Source organism: Calypte anna, unplaced genomic scaffold (assembly GCF_003957555.1).
Source record: "Calypte anna isolate BGI_N300 unplaced genomic scaffold, bCalAnn1_v1.p scaffold_147_arrow_ctg1, whole genome shotgun sequence".
NCBI lineage: Eukaryota > Metazoa > Chordata > Aves > Apodiformes > Trochilidae > Calypte > Calypte anna.
Genome location: NW_022045449.1, coordinates 384,420 through 406,723, shown reverse-complemented (window position 1 = coordinate 406,723; position 22,304 = coordinate 384,420). Strand labels below are relative to the sequence as shown.

The 22,304-nt window shown below is 49.8% G+C and overlaps 1 protein-coding gene and 1 pseudogene across 1 annotated transcript; one reads left to right on the top strand and one right to left on the bottom strand.

Moving 5' to 3' along the window:
• Nucleotides 1-8,597: 8,597 nt before the first annotated feature.
• LOC115600232 (zinc finger protein 3-like) lies at nt 8,598-20,807 on the bottom strand. The gene is made up of 2 exons (XM_030468528.1): nt 20,780-20,807; nt 8,598-9,733 (listed from the first exon to the last, which is right to left on the bottom strand). The coding sequence occupies exon 2, from the start codon at nt 9,558-9,560 to the stop codon at nt 8,880-8,882; it is 681 nt and encodes a 226-aa protein (XP_030324388.1). The 5' UTR covers nt 9,561-9,733; nt 20,780-20,807; the 3' UTR covers nt 8,598-8,879.
• LOC103531004 lies at nt 15,306-16,099 on the top strand (annotated as a pseudogene).
• Nucleotides 20,808-22,304: the final 1,497 nt, after the last annotated feature.

Below are 22,304 nucleotides of genomic sequence, written 5' to 3'. Positions count from 1 at the left end.
CCAGCATATTTGGATTGGGTAACTCCACATTGGAGACCTGAGCAGCTATCTTTTTCGAAGGACCTCCTTTTGCCTTCGACTTACTCATCAACTCAAACACTCGGTCCTCTAGGACAGCAGTAGGTTTCTTGTCCCACTTTTTCATGTCCTTTCCATACTCACACAGGAGTGTCCGTAGGGTTTCTCTTGCTGATTTCTGTTTCTCTCGATTCTATCTCATAGGAGCGCACCTCCTCTTAATGGCTGCAATGGGGCGTCCTCCTTCTGTCTGAGGGGAAAGGGGTGAATGCAGTTTCTCAGATGCTCTCTTTATAGCTGAGACCCAGGCCCGACAAGGGGCTATGACAGCATCTTCACACTCTCGTACAGTTTTAATCACTTCACCCACAGTTGCATCCACCTCTGCAGGAACCCATAGCATTACTGATAGTGTATGGTTAAAAGGTGGTGGTGCAGCATGCACAAACCTTTGCATCATAGGTCTAGGGCACGGTACGTGATAAGGATCTTCAATGTCATCATTATTATAGATCACGTCTCGTACAGCCAATTCTTCCAGATACCTGATAGCTTTTTCAAGTGTGCGTGCTTTGACCTGTGGGCAGTCTATTTCCTCTTTATAAGGATATCTCTCCCTTACAGCCGACAAGAGTCGTTTCCATAGGCTGGTAGTTCCAGCCTTTTCCCCAAATACCCGATCAATACCTGCATCTTTGGCCAGGGATCCCAACTGCCTGGCTTCCTTCTGAGTTAATGTTATGGCAGCAGCCCCATCATTCCAGCATCGGAGTAACCAAGAGAGGAGTGGTTCACCTGAAAAACGGCTGTAGTCTTTTCTCAGAATACGCAAGTCTCTCATGGAATAGGGCTGAGCAGATTCTGAGTCTGAGTCCTCATCTGACTCTGCTCTAGCTGCTCTACGAGGAGAGGCAGTATCCTCTATTTCCTCTATCACCTGGTCATCTCGTTCAGACTTGGAAGGGTTAAGGCTCATTTCTGATTTCCATTGTTTTCCTTTTCTCCTAGTTACAGGGTCAACAAGTAGCTGTGTGGGCTGAGGGGGAGAGGCTGTGGTGTCTGCAGCTGTAGCAGCAGCAGGGCTTGTTTTCTGAGCAGCAGCAGTGTCTGTGGGAGTAGAGACAGCAACTGCAGCTGTAGCAGAAACGCTGGCGACGCTGGCCGGCCTTATCTGAGTTGTGCCCTTGCGTGAGGGGGGGCGAGAAGCGGCTGCGGAGGCAGGAGAAGGGGTGCTCTCTGTACGAGGAGCAGCTCTCACTCTCCGAACAGCAACTCTCGGCCTCTGAAAAGGCATACTCAATCTCATTACTGTGGGTTTTGTGTTACTCCTCACCAATATATGAGAAAAAATAACAACACCCACCAGAAGATTGAGAAATGAAATGCTATTGCTACTAAAATCTGGTGGAGTCAGCCCAAAATACAATGGAATGGTATAATTTCCCAAATTAAAACTGGGAGTGTAATTACCAACCAAGTTTTTTATCTCTGTATGAAACACTACTGCACCATGCACCATGATATACATCAGTATTGAGAACCATATTGAAACCATGGTTCTTAAGCAGCTCCAGGCTGGCAGTGATGACATTACTGGAAGAAGTACAAAGGTGATTAAAAAGGACTTCAAGGCACTGGGTCATTTAGTTGATGGGTCAGGAGCACAGGTGGTGTTCGCCTCAGTTCCAGCAGTAGAAGACCTGAATGAGGAGAGGACTAGGAAAACCTATCTGATCAATAGGTGGCTAAGGGATTGGTGCCACCGGTGGAACTTCGGGTTTTTCAACCACGGGGCAAATTCCATACTACCTAGTGTCCTCAAATCAGATGGGCTTCATCTAACTAACAAGGGGAAAAGGACTCTAGCTTATAAGTTGGAGGGGATGATAAGGAGAGCTTTAAACTAGGTTTGAAGGGGGATGGGTTGAAACTGGGCTATCCAGAAAGAAGCCTAAGGGTGGTCTACCCAAGATAAGAAACAAACCAGCAGCGCAGCTGAAGTGCATGTACACCAATGCACGCAGCATGGGCAACAAACAAGAGGAGCTGGAAACCATAGTGCAGCAGGAAAACTATGATGTAGTCGCTATCACGGAAACGTGGTGGGATGACTCCCATGACTGGAGTGCTGCCATGGATGGCTACAGGCTCTTCAGAAGGGACAGGCAGGGTAGGACAGGCGGAGGGGTATCTCTGTATGTTAGAGAGTCTCTTGACACTGTAGAAGTTGAGGTCAGCAATAAGGTGGAGGGCCTGTGGATTAGAATCAGAGGAAAGGCCAACAAGGCTGATATCGTGATGGGAGTCTGTTACAGACCACCCAATCAGGATGATGAGGATGATGAATTGTTCTACAGGCAGCTGGTGGATGTTTCAAAATCATCATCCCTGGGTGACTTTAAGCTGCCAGATATCTGCTGGGAAATCCACACCACAGAGAGGAGACAGTCTAGGAGATTCCTAGAGTGTATAGAGGATAATTTCCTGCTCCAACTAGTAAATGAGCCCATCAGGGATGGAGCCTCGCTTGACCATCTTTTCACAAACAGAGAGGAGATGGTGGGAGATGTGGTGGTCAGTGGACACCTGGGACTTAGCGATCATGAAATAATAAAGTTTTCAATATTCAGGGATACAAGAAGGGTCGTCAATAAAACCTCTGCGTTTGGACTTCCGGAGGGCAGATTTTGGCCTATTCAGAAGACTAGTTCAAAGTATACCCTGGGAAACAGACCTTGAAAACAAAGGGGGTCCAGGAGGGATGGTCATACTTCAAGAAGCAAGTTCTGAAAGCACAGGAGCAGCTGTCCCAGTGTGCCGAAAGGCGAGCCGGCGGGGAAGAGACCGGTCTGGCTGAATTGGGAGACTCTGAAAGAAATTAGGGTTAAGAGGAGGGCCTACCAATTATGGAAAAAAGGGCTAACTACTGAGGAGGAATTAAGGAATATTGTTAAGTCATGTCGAAAGAAAATCAGAGAGACAAAGGCAAAATGTGAACGGAATCTCACCACCTCTGTGAAGGATAACAAAAAGTCCTTCTACAGATACATCAGCAGCAAAAGAAGGGGCAAGGAAAACATCCATCCTTTACTGGACACGGGTGGGAATATAGTTGTCAAAGATGAAGAAAAGGCTGAGGTATTTAACACCTTCTTTACCTCAGTTTTCAGCAGAAAGACAGGTAACCCTGAAGACGGAGGGCTTCTGGAGCTCATAGAAAGTGACATGAATCTAAACAGACCCCCTGTAATCCTGAAGGACACAGTCAGTGACCTACTGAGATGCTTGGATCCCCACAAGTCTATGGGACCAGATGGGATCCACCCAAGGGTAATAAGGAGCTGGCAGAAGAGCTTGCCAAGCCTCTCTCTATCATCTACCAACAGTCCTGGCTCACTTGGGACATCCCAGATGATTGGAAGTTGGCGAATGTCACGCCAATCCACAAAAAGGGCTGGATAGAGGACCCAGGTAACTACAGGCCCGTCAGCCTGACCTCAGTGCCTGGCAGGGTCATGGAACAGATCATCCTCAGTGCAATCACACAGCACCTGCAGGATGAGCAAGGGATTAGACCCAGCCAGCACAGGTTTAGGAAAAGCAGGTCCTGTCTGACCAACCTGATCTCCTTTTATGATCAGGTGACTGCCTGGTGAATGAGGGGAAGGCTGTGGATGTGGTCTACCTGGATTTCAGCAAGGCCTTTGACACCATCTCCCACAGCATCCTCCTGAAAAAGCTGTCAGCCCACAGCTTGGTCAGGAGCACCCTGTGCTGGGTTAGGAACTGGCTGGAGGGCCGGGCCCAGAGAGTGGTGCTGAATGGGGCTGCATCCAGTTGGCAGCCGGTCACTAGTGGTGTCCCTCAGGGATCAGTGTTGGGCCCGGTACTGTTCAATATCTTCACTGATGATTTAGATGAGGGGATTGAGTCCATCATCAGCAAATTCGGAGACGACACTACGCTGGGGGGGAGTGTGGATCAGCTGGAAGGCAGGAGGGCTCTGCAGAGGGACCTGGACAGACTGGAGAGTTGGGCTGATTCCAATGGGATGAGGTTTAACATGGCCAAGTGCCGGGTCCTGCACTTTGGCCACAAGAACTCCATGGGTACAGGCTGGGGGACAGAGTGGCTGGAGAGCAGTCAGGCAGAAAGGGACCTGGGAGTCTGGATTGACAGGAAGCTGAACATGAGCCAGCAATGTGCCCAGGTGGCCAAGAAAGCCAATGGCATCCTGGCCTGTATCCGGAACAGCGTCGCCAGCAGGTCCAAGGAAGTGATTCTGCCCCTATACTCAGCCCTGGTGAGGCCACACCTCGAGTACTGTGTCCAGTTCTGGGCCCCTCAGTTCAGGAAGGATATCGAGGTCCTGGAGCAGGTCCAAAGGAGGGCAACCAGGCTGGTGAAGGGACTCGAGCATAGACCCTAAGAGGAGAGGCTGAGAGAGCTGGGGCTGTTCAGCCTGGAGAAGAGGTGGCTCAGGGGAGACCTCATCGCTCTCTACAACTACCTGAAAGGAAGGTGTAGCCAGGTGGGGGTTGGTCTCTTTTGCCAGACGACTTTCAACAAGACAAGAGGGCAGGGTCTTAAGTTGTGCCAGGGGAAATTTAGGTTAGATATTAGAAAGAATTTCTTTACGGAGAGAGTGATCCGGTATTGGAATAGGCTGCCCAGGGAAGTAGTGGATTCTCCATCCCTGGAGATATTTAAAAAGAGACTGGATGTGGCACTGAGTGCCATGGTCTAGCAACCGCAACAGTGGTTCAAGGGTTGGACTCGATGATCTCTGAGGTCCCTTCCAACCCAGCCAATTCTGTGATTCTATGATTCTATGATTTGTGCTTGCACTCCATGTAATGCATCAGTGTTCTGTCTAGGAATCACAGCTGCATTTTCACATAGCATTTACCATTTATGATGAAATTGCAGTTGTTGAGAAGGAGTTAACAGAGTATCAACGAGCATTTTTGTGTCAATCTAATGCGACCCATTGACCTCCTCCTCCTGGTCCCACAATCACTAGAAAAGTCATCGGACTCATACTGGGAACCATTTCTCCTTCAACTATAGCATTTTGAATAATTCCCTTCCATCTAGTTACTGGATACACACTACCCTCCCCTCCCCATTTTGGATCTGGAAGAGGTAGAGCAGCGGGTGTTAAAGGGTTAAGGGAAGTAGGTGCAGGAATATGGAACGGATCAGTGGGTAAAAATGGATTAGTGCCCCGTTGTTCAGGATGTTCCCCGGAGCAAAAACTAGGGTTTTTTCAGGGGTATACTCATCCTTGGTCTCCAGTTCTTTCAGTTTCTTCAGCAGTTTCCTTAGTTGCTTGTCTCCCAAGTCCCAGTTCTTTCCTTGGTTGTTGCTCTATAGCAGGCACTGATGGTGTTGACAGGTGAAGCAGAGGATTAATTGATGGCAACTGTGGTCAAGAAGATAAATCAAGCTTTGGAGTTCGAAAGGTGGCAGAGCAGTCGGGAGCCATGGCAGGTGGGCTAGAGGTGAGGAGTCTACATTCCAAAATTCCTTGTCTGTGTTCTCTGGCTTCTCTCCCTCTGAGTTCTCCGACGATTCTGATGGTGTTTTCAGTTGCTTTTGGTTTTGCTTCTCGGTCTCATTTTTGCTTTTCATCCAACCCTCAGTGTCAAATGGCACAGCTGGCTGAGCTCGAATCAGTACAGTCCCTTCAGGTGCTGTTAAGGGTATTTTAGATGTTTCAAATAACTGTTTAGAGGTCAAGTTCATATTTTGAGCCTTCATCGGTACTGGTAGATCAGGCATCAAGGCAGCAAATGCTGAGGCTGGCAGGCAGCAGAGTCCCTGCCCCAGCACACAGCCCATGGGCTGCAGGACCCTACTCTGAAGGACAGCCCTGGGCACCCCTGCATGCACACACCCCCTCAGCCCCTGCAGCCATCCCCAGCAGAAGGCAGCCCCATGGCCTCTCCCTCTGACACTGCTCCAGGACAGCCCTGCTCTGCCAAACCTTTTCCTCCTGCCCACCAAAATCCTCTCCAAGTATCCCAGCAGCTGTGGCACAGGCTGCCAGCTGGAGAAGGAAGACCCCCTCCAGGAAGCCCAGCTTCACTGCCCTGCAGCCAGAGACTCACCATGGCAGAGGCTGGGAAGATTTCTCTCTCCTCCCAGCCCAGGCTGCCTTTCTTCTCTCTCTCCCTCCTCTCTCTCCCCTGCCCTGCTGACTGCAGGCAGTGCCCTCAGCCCTGCTGCACTCTGCAGAGGAGCTGCTCCTGCCCAGAGCTCTCTCTCTGCAGCACTCTCTGCTTGCCAGCAGCTCTCTCAGGCTCAGGAGCCCGGACCAGCAGCACAGGACTTTACCACTTGCTCAACTCTCTCAGGCCTCCCTCCAGCTCTCCCTGGTGCTCCCCAGGAACCCATTCGGACACACACTGAAGTCATCACTGCTCATGTCCCCTCCCTCCCCCCTTTCCAGCAAAGCCAGTTCCCCTACAGCACAACCACATCTCCTCTAGAGACACAACCTATGCTTCTCCCACTCTCCCACTGGACACCCAGGCAGTGCCAGGGGGAATCTCCTTTCCCTCCTCTGCCCATGCAAGCCACGGGTGACACTGGAGGTGCCAGGGGTGCTCCAACCTCACTCAGAGCAGCTGCTCAATTGAGTGGCCAAGCACAGCCCTGTGGGGCTACAGGAAATGTCAGAGCACTCCAGCACAACCACCTGCTGCTGGCACAACAGCACAGGATTGTCACATCCCCTGGCCTGACCCAGAAAACAGGCAAAGGAGATTCCATCTCCCAGCCCAGAGTTTCCCTCTGAGGGAAAAGTTGCCCTCTGAGGGTAAACAACCTCCCGACACCATCTAAATATCCCCTGGTCAGATTAAGATGAAATGACACTCAAGGTCTTTTTCTCTACAGTCATAATATCAGTTCTGTTCGTTTAACAAAGTTTATTTTTAAGCAAGTTTTAGGGAACGCAAATTCACTGAAAGTTAGGTAAGAATATATAGATAATAAAAGCACAAAAGTAGATACTTCAATGTTCAGGCTGTGCAATCACAAAGGCTGATTGCTTGGATCACAAAAACCACATAATCAAATGACATCTCAACAATCCAATCCCCTCACCCCATGCGTCCAAACATCACAAGGCATGATGATATCATAAGGCAATATCATAAGGCAATGATATCATGATGGCTACAAGCTTAGCATCTTCACTCCAGCGTCTTCAGTTCAGGCAGTGGTGATATGTATGATGTGCAGAGTCCTTGTTCTTCAAGCAGTGTCACCTCCAAAGCTAAGGGTTCTGTAGCAACACCCTTGGCACGTGATGTACCTGTCAATTTAGTTCTTCAAAAGCATTTCTAATTCCATTGTTCAAGAGGTGCACTTTACAAATTGATGTGTTTTACAGTAGGGCACTCCAAATCAGAGAACTTTAGGTGGCATTACTTGGAGTAACATTGTTCACTATGTATAATGATCAGAAACTTCCCAACAGTAGAGCATAAGAAAAACAAAAAAAATGGAAAACTTACACAAATGCGGCACAATTATAAATAGAAAAAGAACTCGAAATTAATTTTGGTTTGGTTCTTCTGCAGACTCTGGCAACCTTCATATATCCCATAATCTGCTCTCATAGATGAGCTTTCCATAGTAACTGCATTCCATTATCACATATTCCCTTGCCACGCCTACCTATTAGTCAGCTATTAAATTTCCATGAGACTCCCTTAAACTATTGCTTATACATTTCTACTACTTCTATACTTCTATTTCCGTAAAACTATTGAATATATATGTCTTTAAACTACTTTTATACCTGTAGAACTACTGCTTCACAAGAAATCAATGAAGCAAGCAAGATGTTCTGGTCCTTTTCAGCCAGATTCTTTTCTTCTGAGCTCTCACCAAACAGTTCAATCCTCTTGAAAAAAACTCAAAGTTGTAATTCTCTTATTTCAGGAGACAACTGACAGAAGCCTGACTGCAGGCTGCTCGAGGCGTCCCATCACATCACCCATGGTGTCACAGAGGTTTCAGGAGAGCTCATCAAGCATCCCTCCTGACAGGCAAGGAGCAGTAACACTCCTCTGAAGAGCTGTGCCAGCTCCTGGAGTCTACAGGTGTCTACAAGGTGGTGAAGGGTCTGGAGAACAAGTGCTGTGAGGAGAGACTGAGGAAACTGGGAATGTGCAGTTTGGAGAAGATGAGGCTGAGAGGAGAGCTTCTTGCTCTCCCTGAAAGGAGATTGTGTTGAGGTGGGTGCTGGCCTCTTCTCTAAAGTGACCAATGAGAGGACAAGAGGACATGGCCGGAAGTTGCACCAGAGGAGGTTTATGAGGAAGAATTGCTTTACTGAGAGAGTAGTTAGGTGTTGAAATGTTCAACTCAGGAAAGTGGTGGAACCACCGTTCCTTGAAGTCTTTAAAAACCATGTTGTAGAGATGATCCTGCTCTGTTGCTGTCAGCATTGTCCTGCAGACTGCTGCCTCCCTCTTCTACTGCTCCCTCAGCTGCACTCCCAGTCTGCTGTGCAGTTAAACGTGTCCAGGATCCCATCCTGCCACATCCCTTTAGCAGGATGTCATAATTGGAAATACTTTTCTGATTTTTCCTCATATTTAAAAAAAATCCTTCATGATGCTGAAACAGATACTAAATCTGAACTTTAGAGTGGGATATGAAGCGGTTCCTGATCTGAGTCTATTTTGTTCTCCACGAGAAGCTGGAGAAAGCATCATTGGTGTGATGGAACTTGGAAAATGAGGTCAACTTGACCCTTCATACTTGGTGATGGCTGTGATGGGTCAGGTAATGTCAGACGAAATCTAATTTCCAGTAAAATCTCCTCTTGCACTGGATTAGCTTTAATGTTTTTCACGGGTATGGAGGCGTTGATGGGTTTTCAAATTGAAACGATAGGAGAAGCACTTCCCACAGTCAGGACACTCGTAGGGACGTTCACCAGTATGGATCCGTAGGTGTTGGGTGAGATTTGAGCTTGATGTGAAGCCCTTCCCACACTGAGGACAGGTGTAAGGACGTTCACCCGTATGGATTTGTAGGTGTCGGGTGAGATTTGGCCTCGTTGTAAAGCCCTTCCCACACTGGGGACACGTGAAGGGTTTTTCCTCAGTGTGGACATGTTGGTGATTAATCCAAGAGGTGCTATTGTTGAAGGCTTTCCCACAGTGACTGCAGGGATACAACTTCTCTCCTGTGTGGATGCGGTGATGGTTTGATAATGCAGAACTCTGGGTAAACTCCTTCCCACACTCCAGACACTTATAGGGTCTCTCTCCCGTGTGCATGCGGTGATGCCGTGATAAATGGGAACTCTTGGTAAACTCCTTCCCACACTCCAGACACTTATAGGGTCTCTCTCCTGTGTGGATGCGGCGATGCTCTGATAAACTGGAACTATGGGTAAACCGCTTCCCACACTCAGAACATTTAAAGGGTTTCTCACCCGTATGGATCCGTTGATGCTTCATGAAAGCTGATCTCCTGCTAAAACCTTTCCCGCAGTCAGGGCAGGTGTAGGACATGGTGCCTGTGTGATGGTGTCACCGTTGGACCAGATCCGAGCTGTTGCTAAACCGTCTTCTGCAGTCAGGACATCTCTGGGGTCTCTCACCCTGATGGATTTTCTGATGGTGGAGATGAGCTGAGCAGATCCTAAACCTTCTCCTGCGTTGCTCACTGGTGTCAAACTTTTCTCCTGCATGGATTTCAATGATTTTCAAAATTACACTTAGACCAAAATCTTTCCTTTCCTTACAACACCCAGGGAGGTTTTTGCCCAGATGGAGTCATCCCGTGTTTGAGAAAGAAGCCATAGTATGGTGACAAAATAGGGGTTGGGCTTTTTTTGTGTTGGTGGCAGCCAAAACCTACATCAAACATACTGTAGGTAAAAATGGACTGTGAGATGGAATAGGGAGGTTACCCATAGAGTTGGACACCCACTGATCAACCTTTACTTCATCTTTAGGAGGTACACTGGCAAGCAAAACCCAAAGGGGCCATTGTGTGGGGCAGAGGGTGCTGAGGTTTTGAGCCACTGCTGGCATGAGCTCTGATGACCCAGCTGTTCTGACACTGCAAGAGGTAATTTAGGACTCCCCTATGGAGGATTGGTTAGCCGAACAAGGGCATACGGACTTGACCAAAGTTGCAAACAACTTAGCAGGGTCAGAGTGCAAGCTCTCTGACTTGCTGAGGTTGCACAAGTTCAGCAGTTTGCAACCTTGGAGTCACAAGTGTCCTTGTACATGCTGCTCAACACGTTGTAATCAGAAAAGCAGGATGAAGAAAAGGCCGTATCAGTGAATAAAAGTAACAAAGAATGAAACTAACCTTCAAATTAGAGCACCAATCATGAGCTCAGCTTTTTCAATATGTATGAGCTAATTAACAAGAGTATATTAACCCAAACTTGGAATACAATAAACAAGCTTGGTTGATTCCCATACTAAGTGTCGCCTTCTTCCTCTTCGCGACAAAATGGCGCCCGAACAGGGTCAAAGGATGGCCCGGACCAGGAATTAAGGTCGGCCGGGACCAGGGACGAAACCGAATGGCGAGAGCCCGGGGGACAAAACCAAACGGTGAGAGCCCCAGGGACAAACCAAGCGGCGAGAGCCCCGACGCCACGGTCCGATGCAGTAACGGTCGATCTTGATGCAGCACAAGAGGCAGAAGAGTTGGACTCCGTGCCCCGAGCTACCTTAGAGAAGAGCCTCAGTCGATGACACCGCCGAAGCCTTGCAGTGCTGCAACAGCGCGCTGACGACACGGCAAGGCAAGCGGTGTTTTTATTGCCCCAGTGCTTTTTAGAAAAGCGGGGACTTAAGGGTTTAGGTTTAAAAAAGGAATTACCAAGATTGCTTGCGGTAGGGGCTGCTAAAGCTTATTTTGCAGATCCCAGTATGGGTTTTGATGAAGGGGCCAAGTTGTGGGAAGGTACAATAGAGGATGATAAAGTTGCTAAGAAATTAGGGAAACAGTGGCGGGTCATTATCAATGCGTTACAACAACATAAGGCTGAGCAACAGGCTGCTCATGCAGCAGCACAGTGCCTGGGAGAGCCCAGTCCTTCTGTTGTTGTTACAGAGGCTGATTGCCCATTACTCCCCTCTACCAATGTCATACATATTCCGACTGAGCCCTTAGGAAAGGGAAATGATTTGCTGCCTGCCCCTGTTGTGCCTTCTGCTCCGGAGGGTCCTTCTACTTCCTTGTCAGATTCTGCCCCACCACCAAATTTTTTAGATCCTCCTGAGCCTCCTCCAAATCCTTTTTTGGAATCCTCTAAATTGTCAAAAAATCCATTTAGGGGCAGTGCTCCTGTTCTTCTGCCTAAGGGACTGCAAATGACTGCCGGGACACGGCAAATGTTGTGGCAGACTATTGCTGCAGACGCTATGCAGGCGGGAGATAGGGACGCAGCAGATTCTTTAACCGGTGCGTTCCCAGTAGTTTACTCTCAAGTACCCGGTGGTATGCAGGTGAACATTAATAATCTGGACTGGAAAATACTATCTCAATTATGTGCTACTGTTACTGAAAATGGAGTGCAGAGAGAGCCTGTTCGGCAAATGTTGGATTATATCTGGGGGGGTAATCTGCTTCTGCCAGAGGATATTAAGAACATCATGAAATTGATCCTTACTCAGCATCAGCAATTGCTGTACAATGCATACTGGCAATCATACTGCCAGGAGTCAGTGGCAGTGCAGAGGCAAGCAGGCGATCCTTTGTATGGAATAAAACGTGAGGAGTTAATGGGTCTAGGTCCGTGGCGTCGGTCTGAGGCACAGGCGCTGTTGGGACCAGATAAAATCAGGGAATCAATGCAATTAGCACGTCTCGCTTTGAGGCGCGTTAAAGCACCTGGAGGAGTTCTGTCTTATATGGGAATCAAGCAGGGGAGGGAAGAGCCTTTTGGGTCGTTTGTGGACAGAGTTGCTAGCGCTATTCAGGCAGCTGGAGTTCCGCAGTATATATATGCATGGGGCTTTACTAAAACAATGTGCCATCCAAAATCGTAACTCCGTAGCTCGTAGTGTCGTTACGCTTCCAGGGACTTGGTCGATAGAGGAATTATTAAAGCGCATGCAACAAGCACCTCAGGCACTGAATGCTATGTTAATAGAGGCAGTTAAGGACTTAGGTGAAAGCCTAAAAGAACAGGCAAGCGCTACTAGCTCTCAGGTGTTAGCTGCTCTTGCACCCCTGCAAAGCTCGGCTGGATCTGCTCAGCAAAACCGAGCAACAAAATATCGCTGTTTCCGATGCGGTGCCCCTGGACACATGCGACGAAAATGCCAAGCTGGTCCGGTGTGGTGTACGCGCTGCCAGCACAACTCGCACGCCAGCCCCCTGGCCTGTGACTGTCACCTCTTCCAGCTGGTGCTCCGCGGCCACCGCCGCCGCCTGAGCGCCGTGATGGATTTCCAGGAGGAATTACGCTGCGTGCCTCTCACCCTCCTGGCTCCCGTCGGGATCCTGAGCCTGGCCGGCTGGCAGCCCCTCAACTGCAGCAAGGCGAGGGAAATGGTGCTGGAAGGCCACTTGGGTGACACGGTGACCCTGAGCTGTGACACTCGATTGCAGGGGGTGCAGAGCTGGTACTGGGCGACCCCGGGAGGTGAAAAGGTGCCGGAGGAAAGCGGGAACGGCAGCATCCTGCTCCTGGCTAACGGGAGCCTGCAGCTGCGAGCCCTGCGCCCCGAGGATGCCGGCACCTACTCCTGTTGGGTGGGGGGTCCTGTCCTCAACGAGACCCTCTACGTGGAGCTGCTGGTGCACAACTTCACCCTGCACGGTCCCCACAACACCCTCAACACCGTCTGCACCACGCTGGTGGGCTGCATCCTGAGCGTGTTCCTGGTCCTCATCTATCTGCACCTCGGCCCCTGCCACTGCTACTGCTGCCGCAGCCCCGAGAAGCCCCCGCCTTCCCCCGCGACGACAGCATCAACTCCTTCGTCCTCAGGGACACCAGGGAAACAGATCGAAGAGTGCGAGAAGCCGCAGCATGAACACCCCAACTTCGGCTCTAGTGGGCACCCTTCCAAACAACTCCAAACAGCCACCTCTCTCCAGCAACCAGCCACTTCCACATCCCTCCCACGACAACTCCAGCCAGCCACATCCCTTCAACCAGCAACCAGTAGAAGCCTCCGGCAGGACCTATCGACAGCAAACTCCAAAAGATCCCTCCGAGCATCATCGACCTAGTAAAATATGAGTGAAAAACCATGTGGAACTCTTTTATTAGAACCATTGTCTGCCAGACTTAAGGGTCTGTTTGTCTTACCAGGACTAATAGACAGTGACTATACTAGTGAAACTTGTATTATGACTAAGACTTGAACACTGCCTATGGTAATACCAAAAAGAACTCGAATTGCCTAGTTAGTTCCGACATGACAACTAACTGATACAGCAACTGCTTCTTCGACAGTTTCTCACTGAGCAACAGCGTTTGGCTCTACAGGAGACACGGCCTTACTACGCCTCCCAATGGATCGACGCCCCAAAGCACCGATTTTGTTAGAGCATCAACTGGACCAGTGTCACCTTACAGCATTACTGGACAGACTGTGTCTGGTGCCTCTGCAGTTTATAGGCTCAGAGTTCTGTCTTCGAACAATTCTATTAGGCCTTTCCTCTCATACTATAAGGTGTTGATAAAAGACTTTTGTTAATGTCGTGAGTCACGTGACCGTTTACATGTTGATTATGGGATCCCTCGTCTATATGTTGATTGTTGATTGTGGTTTTCTTTTTTGTTGTTGTATTGCTAAGTAGATGAACTTATTTTCTGATAAGTTTAACACAGATGCTAACAAGAGTTTAATAGTATCAGACAGGTAATTTTACAATATCGTGTTGCCACTAACTTTTATTATTAACTTTAAGGATATGTTTGTGAAGATTCTGATGACGTATATTACATTGATTAATTTGATATGTTTGTGAAGATTGAGATGACGTGTATTGCATTTTAATTTGGCAGCTATGAAGGAACTAGGACTCCATCATGCTGTGAGCCAGTGGGACTTGGAGATGCTTATAGGGGCCCCCCGGCAAGATTTCGTCAGATAAGCCTCTCCTATCCCTCCTTTGACTCTCTGCACTAGTGGACACCAAACTTTCCTAATATTAAACAGAGCTCTGTTTGAGAGTGCATGTGTATGAGTGCTTGTGTGAAACGGAGACATGCCATGAATGCGAAGTCGATTTACACTTGATTATGGGAAACAAAACCCGATTAATAACCTATTAACCAGTATGTTTTAATTTATTAACCGAGTAGTTTTAGACTGCTTCATAAGGGCATAATGATATCACCCCAAGATCCCTTGGTTTTAGCCCTAGAATGGGATCAGAAGAACAGCGAAGTGAAGGAAAGTTGTTGTGATGCTTGTAGTACAGGGAAACGATGCCTTAAGTCGAAAGAAAAAGCAGTGATGTGGAAAGTACCACTAGCCTCCAAGAATATCAGCCTCTTGTGCCAGGATGTGGAGTATTGCTGCCAAAGTCACAACAAGAAAGCAGCAGTAGCTCCTCAGAACTGGAAAGTGAGAAAAGAAAGGAATTGGAAAGTGTTTCACAAAAGTCGGCGGGGGGAGACAAAGAAGAAGAGAAAGCCCCACAGGAGACAGGGGAAAGTGAAGAAGAAAGAGAACAGAGCAGACACTGAAAGCCTGAGAGATGATCCCGGAGAAGGAACCAGCCATTCATATTACACAAAGGCAACCGAGTGAAAGGAAAAGGAAAGGGAGGCAGAAATGGCAAAGATAGGAGAAGAAAGAGCAAAATTGGAAATAGAGAAGGCGAGACTAGAAGCAGAGAAAGCTAGGATAGAGGCTAAAGCAGGAGCTGAAAGGTCAGAAGTAAAGACAAAAGCTCAGATCAGAGATGGTGAAGTAGAGGGAGTAATTGATAGAGGAAAATTCCCAGGGGAAGTGTGGCAGATTGATTTCTCTGAACTCCCAAGAAAAGGGAGGATATGTCGTAGAATGCTCTTGAATGTTCCTGAAAGGTAGGGGGTGTGAACCCTTCGCCGTGCCTAACCCCATGTTTGAGGGGCCGACGTTGATGTTTGGTGGCGGGGGTGTGGTCACAGAAACACTATATAAGAAAAAGTTACTGTGCAGTAAGGAAGAAGCTTGTTTATCCACCATATTGGTTGCGCATGTGAGATTAGTGCAGAAGACCACTTCGATCCACAGGGAAAGTTTTCATCTCACGAGTTTGGAGCAGAGAGCCCGTGGGGCAACATGGCCGAAGGGGTGAGTAAAGGTGGAGACGAGCCTGGGAAGTTGCCAGAGCAGGAAGAAGAGGAGGAATCCCAGGTTTTGCACGGAACTGGCCATTGCAAATGGTTCAATGTGAAAATGGGATTCGGGTTCATCTCCATGAGCAACCGAGAGGGAAGCCCCTTGGAGTCTCCAGTTGAAGTCTTTGTACACCGAAGCAAGCCTTACATGGAAAGATTTAGAAGCCTAAAAGAAGGAGAACCAGTGGAATTTACTTTTAAGAAATCTTCCAAAGGCCTTGAGTCAATACGGGTAACAGGCCCTGGTGGGAGCCCCTGTTCAGGAAGTGAAAGACGACCCGAAGGGAAGACAGTGCAAAAAAGAAAACCAAAGGGAGACAGATGCTACAACTGTGGTGGCCTCAGCCACCAGGCTAAAGAACATAGTCTACCTCCACAGCCAAAGAAGTGCTATTACTGTCAGAGCATCACGCACATGGTGGCAAACTGCCCCCATAAAACTGTCTCTCAGCAGCCCACTAGTTCTTAGGGAAAACATGAAGCTGAACCTCAACCTCTGAAGGGGGAGGAATGCATGGCTACTCGTCTCCATTGTACTCTCAGGAGGACAGGTCGGAGATCTCGGAGCACTCAGGCAGGTCGCCATAGGAAGCTTCGTCAAGGCCATGGCTGTCGGGATTTTGGGGAGATGTGTTGCTTGAATCTCCATGGTCATGGTTGGGGTGTCCACACCAGCATCCGATATTTGAAGCAACACGCACAACAGATTCAGTGGTGGGTGAGTCCCCTCGATGATGTTTTTACAGCCTGGTTTCGTGGTCTTGGACTTTCGGTATGGCTTTTGGCTCTGGTTAAAGTGCTTTGTTGTGGTGGCATTGCTTTGTTGTGGTGGCATTGTTGTCATGTTTTCGCTTTTGTTTTTGCCCAGGGGTTTTCGATGTGTTTGACGAATGCTTGATAAACTATATCAAAAATTTTTTTCGTACAAAATAAAAACGGGGGAATTGTGGAGGATTGGTTAGCCGAACAAGGGCATACGGACTTGACCAAAGTTGCAGACAACTTAGCAAGGGTCAGAGTGAAAGCTCTCTGACTTGCTGAGGTTGCACAAGTTCAGCAGTTTGCAACCTTGGAGTCACAAGTGTCCTTGTACGTGCTGCTCAACACGTTGTAATCAGTAAAGCAGGATGAAGAAAAGGCCGTATCAGTGAATAAAAGTAACAAAGAATGAAACTAACCTTCAAATTAGAGCACCAATCATGAGCTCAGCTTTTGTAATATGTATGAGCTAATTAACAAGAGTATATTAACCCAAACTTGGAATACAATAAACAAGCTTGGTTGATTCCCATACTAAGTGTCGCCTTCTTCCTCTTCGCGACACTACCCCATTGCTGTCTTAAACCCCTGGGATGATTCAGGGGTCTTATATCTCACCCAACCACTTCAATATGAGTTTAGATCCCCTGTCATAGTAAGAAATCCCCCCATGGCCTATAGGATTCCCCTACTGCACCCACATGCAGGATAAGCTGCCATCCAGTGGGATCAGTTGGGGTCTCCTAAGGGAGTCCCCCATTGTGGCTTCTAAGCCCTGGGGTTATCAAGTCCCCTGGAAGGATTCTGGACTTGCCATCCTTATCCCTGGCTCGAGGGTGATTTGAGGGTCCCCAGTTGAAGACCCCAAACCCTTGGGATGACTTTGGGGTCCCCTATCACAGCCCTGCCCACCAGTATTTATTGGGCTCCCCCCATATTATTTTGAGGGAGCTAAAATCACAGCTCTTCCACCCTCCAGATGAGCTGGAGGGTTGCCAGTCCCACCACCCTCATCCCAGGGATAAGTTTAGTTCCCTCCTCCCACTCATAGTCCCCCCATCCCCATCTTGTGCTGCTCACCCCCAGTTTGGGCAGTACTGGGATAACCACCCCCCTCCCATCACCTCCCATCACATCCCACTACCTGCAGGGGGGGCACAGACGACGCTGGTGGGGGGGGGGGGCGATGCTCTGGTGGTCACCAGTTGAGGGGTCCCGGCTGCAGGTTGGGGGTGTGGGTGCAGCCCGGGGCGGTGGAGCAAAACCTCCCGGGACCTGCAGCGCGATCCTGCTCCTTTTGCCATGCATGGTCACCCATCTGGGGCTCTGAGCTCTCTCTGCCCCCCAGGAGCTCCTGTGCCCTTCAGAGGGGCTGGGGCTGTGCTGGGACTGCCCAGAGCAGCCTGGGCTGGGCACTGGTGTGGGGCCAGCAGCAACTGGGCTGTGCTGGGAGAGAGGGAAGGGGAGGTGGGAGAGCCTGGAGGGAGCCGTTCTGGGCTGGCAAGTGAAACCCTGGCAGAGAAAGCCAAGGGTGTCCTGAGTTGAGGCTGAGTCTTTCTGCCAGAGCATCTCCATCCTCCTGCTGGGCTCAGTGCCTGCATAGGGGGAACTCCCAGCCCTGCCCGGGCTCTGTCAAGGAGTGAGGTCATTGTCCTCTTGGCCACCTGGAGGTTCCAGGGCTGCTCCAACCTCAGTCAGGGCAGCTGCTCAATGGAGTGGCCAAGGGGATCGGGAGCACTGGGAGGGACCTGGGGGGGATCTGGGGTCCAGGGGGGTTCCGGGAGGTTTTAGCGGCCGCTCTTTTACCTCTCTCCTTCCACGCCGCTTCCGTCGCAGCCGCGGTGACGTCATAGAACGCGCGGCGGCGCGGCACAGGAGGGTCGTTCGGAGAGGCGCAAAGCACGACGGGAGCTGAAGGCGAAGGGCGCGCGGTGAGTGGCGGAACCTCGCAAAGGCTGATGGGAAATGCAGTCCGGAATCGCCAAGGACTGACCCGACCCGACACACCGCAGAAACGACCCAAAATCTCCCCCAAATCGCCCCGAAATGCCCCAAACTGGAGCCCAGCCGGCACGGAACGGCCAGGAAGCACCAAATACCTAGCAAAGGAGTGGTCCATCCCCTCCTCTACAGCCTGGGGAGCAGGGAAGTCAAGAGGGCTCTTGGGAATGCACTCAGAAAAAACATGGCCTGAATTCACTGAGAGCTCATACTAGTTGTGATCCCCCAGAAAAGAACAGGTTGTGGTTGAGTCAAGTGTGGACAATACATAAGTGTGGACAAAAAAAATAATTTGTCCATCTGGTATAACGTTACAAGTGCAGAATCTTGCAGGTGACCTATTGGACTGCTCAGTGACCTACTGAGCTGCTTGGATCCCCACAAGTCCATGGGACCAGATGGGATCCACCCAAGGGTGATGAGAGAGCTGGCAGAAGAGCTTGCCAAGCCTCTCTCTATCATCTACCAACAATCCTGACTCACTGGATGATTGGAAGTTGGCAAATGTCACGCCAGTCCACAAAAAGGGCCAGAAGGAGAACCCGGAAAACTACAGGCCTGCCTAGTTGGCCTTGGCAGTGTCTTGTTTTTTAAAAGCAAGATCTGTACTTACAAGACAGAAGATGTTCACACTGCTTTAGTGGAAAGTTACAGGAATTAATCCCGCCAGGAGTTAACCCTGTCAGGGTCTTTCTCTGTTTTTTGCCTAAGAAAGAAACTTTGTTTAAAAGAAGAGCCTTCGCTGGATTAAATTGATTAAAATGAAACCGAACAAAATATCTGTCTGCTGTCCCTGCTCAGTGTATCAGGAATGAATGGGAAGTGAAACCCCCTACCGGGGTGCAGCAGCCCTGGGAAGGCTGCTCTGTGCCTGGAGCAGTCAGAGCTCTTGAGGAGCACAAGGGCCAGGGCTGTTGTGCTGGGCTGGGCAGAGGGGATGGCCCCGAGGGGCTGCAGAGCTCTGTGGATCTCCTGGAGAGAAGAGCAGGGGACACAGGGTGCCTCCTGCTCCTTTTGCCATGCATGGTCACCCATCTGGGGCTCTGAGCTCTCTCTGCCCCCCAGGAGCTGCTGTGTCCTTCAGAGGGGCTGGGGCTCTGGTGGGACTGCCCAGAGCAGCCTGGGCTGGGCACTGGTGTGGGGCCAGCAGCAACTGGGCTGTGCTGGGAGAGAGGGGAGGGGAGGTGGGAGAGCCTGGAGGGAGCTGTTCTGGGCTGGCAAATGAAACCCTGGCAGAGAAAGCCATGGGTGTCTTCAGCTGAGGCTGACTCTTTCTGACAGAGCATCTCCATCCTCCTGCTGGGCTCAGTGGCTGCATAGAGGGAACTCCCAGCCCTGCCCGGGCTCTCTCCTGGCCAGCAGGGACTGCTGAGACCATCCCATCAGATAGAGCTGTCTCCAGTAGGAGTGCACCCTGTCCTGGGCTGTGCCTGCATGAAAGGCATCAAGGAGCAGCAGAGCTCATCTGGAGAGAAATCTCAGAAGGACAAGTGCCAGTGTCTGCCCCTGCAGGGGACTCACCCGGGCCATGGCACAGGCTGGGGCTGCCTGGCCGGGAGCAGCCCCGTGGGAAAGGTCTTGGTGGGCACTTGTCATGACCCGAGGAGGGCACCCAGGGAGACACAGCTCGCACCCCTTTGCTTTCTAAACTCCTTCTCAGAGAGGAGCCAAGGTGCTGTTGGATCCAACCTGAGTGCCAGACCTGGCCCTGCTGGGCAGAGGGACTGAAGCCATACGGTCCCAGAAAATGCTCAACAGCTCCTCTGACACCACTGACTGGTACAGAGGGAAAGGACTGAGGGTCACATTATCACTTAGAGGAGCAATTCTTTCTCTAGGAAAGAAACAAAACAGGCCTAACAAAATCAGACAAACAAACAGCGATAAGAGGAATGTCCTGGGGCATTCCTAAATCCCCAGCCCAGAGTAAGACTGAGCAGAGGGATGGGATCAGAAGCATCCATACCAGACTCTGAGGCACACACTCTTCTCAGAAGACATCACCGTTAATCTGAACTTGAGTTTTTATCCGTCCCAGGAAAACTCCAGACTGTACCATGAGGAAGTTTCCACAAAGGTGGTCTGGGCAGTCCTTCTGGAGTGATCATGAGAAATACAAGTCTGGTCTGTCACATCCCTTCACACCCAGACAGTTCTATGACTTTGTGATGGGAACTTCTCTTGGTAGTCCAAAACCTCCACAAAGGTCACCTTGGAAGGTTCAGACTGGAGGGAAAGAACAAGAAGTCTCACCCAAAGGGTATCCTTGTGTTAGAGGTTTGCCCAGAGGGGTTCTGGATCAGCCCAGGATTTTGTTTTCTACACAAAGCCAGGGGGAGCAGTGGGACACCAGAGAAGATCTGGTAAAGTTGGGGTGAGAGTTAGGTGGGAAAGCAGGAAGGATGACAACAGCCTGAAGGGAAGGAGCTGCAGGCAGGGACAGTGTAGGACAGCCTGCAGGAGAGGTGGCCAAGGGCTCTGTCAAGGAGTGAGGTCATTGTCCCCTTGGCCACCTGGAGGTTCCAGGGCTGCTCCAACCTCACTCAGAGCAGCTGCTCAATGGAGTGGCCAAGGGGATCGGGAGCACTGGGAGGGACCTGGGGGGGATTTGGGGTCCAGGGGGGTTCCGGGAGGTTTTAGCAGCCGCTCTTTTACCTCTCTCCTCCCACGCCGCTTCCGTCGCAGCCGCCGTGACGTCATAAAACGCGCGACGGAACCTCGCAAAGGCTGATGGGAAATGTAGTCCGGAATCGCCAAGGACTGACCCGACCCGAAACACCGCAGAAACGACTCAAAATCCCCCCCAAATCGCCCTGAAATGCCCCAAACTGGAGCCCAGCCGGCACGGAACGGCCAGGAAGCACCAAATAGCCACGAAAGGTACACAGAAAAAGGGATTTAGGGGTAAAAATTCGAGGATTTGGGGTTGAAAAGCGGGCTTAGGGGCTGACAAATGGGCATTTGGGGTAAAAAACGAAGGGATTTGGGGTGGAAAAGGGAGATTTGGGGTCTAAAAGGATTTTTTTTGGTAAAAGCTGAACGATTTAGGGTGTAAAAATGTAGGATTTGAGATAAGAAATGGGCATTTTTACATAAAAACGAAGGGGTTTAGGGTCGAAAAGATGTATTTGGAGATGAAAAGAGGGTTGGGCAGGCAGTCCGGAGTGGCTCAGGCATTTCCTGGAAATCTGTGCTTGATGCTGGTCCTGCTCTGCCTCGGCTCCCGCTCACCATCGGGACATTCCTCTGTCTCCATTGTGACCCTGAACAGGGAGCCCTGAGAACTCAGGTGGCAATGCTGAGGTGCAGGGGCTGTGCTGCTGCAGGGAGGCAGCCCCAACGCACCCAGAAATTGAAGGCGAGGAGGGAAAGATGGTCAGCAAATGATCATCACCCCTTTCCTTTTCCCTTCCTTCCCCTGCTACATCACTTTTCCTCATTTGGCTTAGATGGCTCAGGTACCTCGTCTCTGGAATTCAGTTTTCCCTGCTTTTCTCTCCCAAGTGCACACTATTTGTAACTCTGCTGCCTAGCAGACCCTTCACAGCACCTTCAACAGCTCAGCTGGAAACTCCTGGAAATTCTTATTTGGTGGAAAGAGATGGACTCTTCAGAGACAGAGTTGCTTCATTAGGAAAAAGGTCTTTCAGGGAGTTGTGACCCCTGGTCCTCCTTAGTGTCCTTACTGCTGCATTCCCCTAAAGGCCTTTTCAGCACGGTGGAACTTTTCTCTCTCTCCCATTTTTCTGTTGCTTGAAAGCAGAATTTGTCTAATTCCTGTTCTGGGTGCTACTGAGAATAACATCATGTGTCTTAAGCTAAATGTGAGCAACTGAACATTCTCTTTCAATCCACAGAAACAGGCACAGCACTGTGGACACTCTTGTCTCCAATCAGAGGAGATCTAGTCTTCTAAGAAGAGCAGTTTGGCCTTCTCAGAGGAGCTGTTCCTGTCCTTTCACTAAGAATGGAGTCCTTAAACAAAGTGTGAATTCATCCCGATGAGTTAGTGACTTCTGCCCAATTCTTTGTGCAACAAACACAAATGCATGCTCAGGTACTCCACCTGCCAAGCAGGGAAAAAAAAGTCCTACAGTGTTGGGGAAACAGTTCAGAAATATACAGGTTGTGAGCAATCCTGACTTACTTCAATTTAGGCCACATTGGGTTAATGGTTATT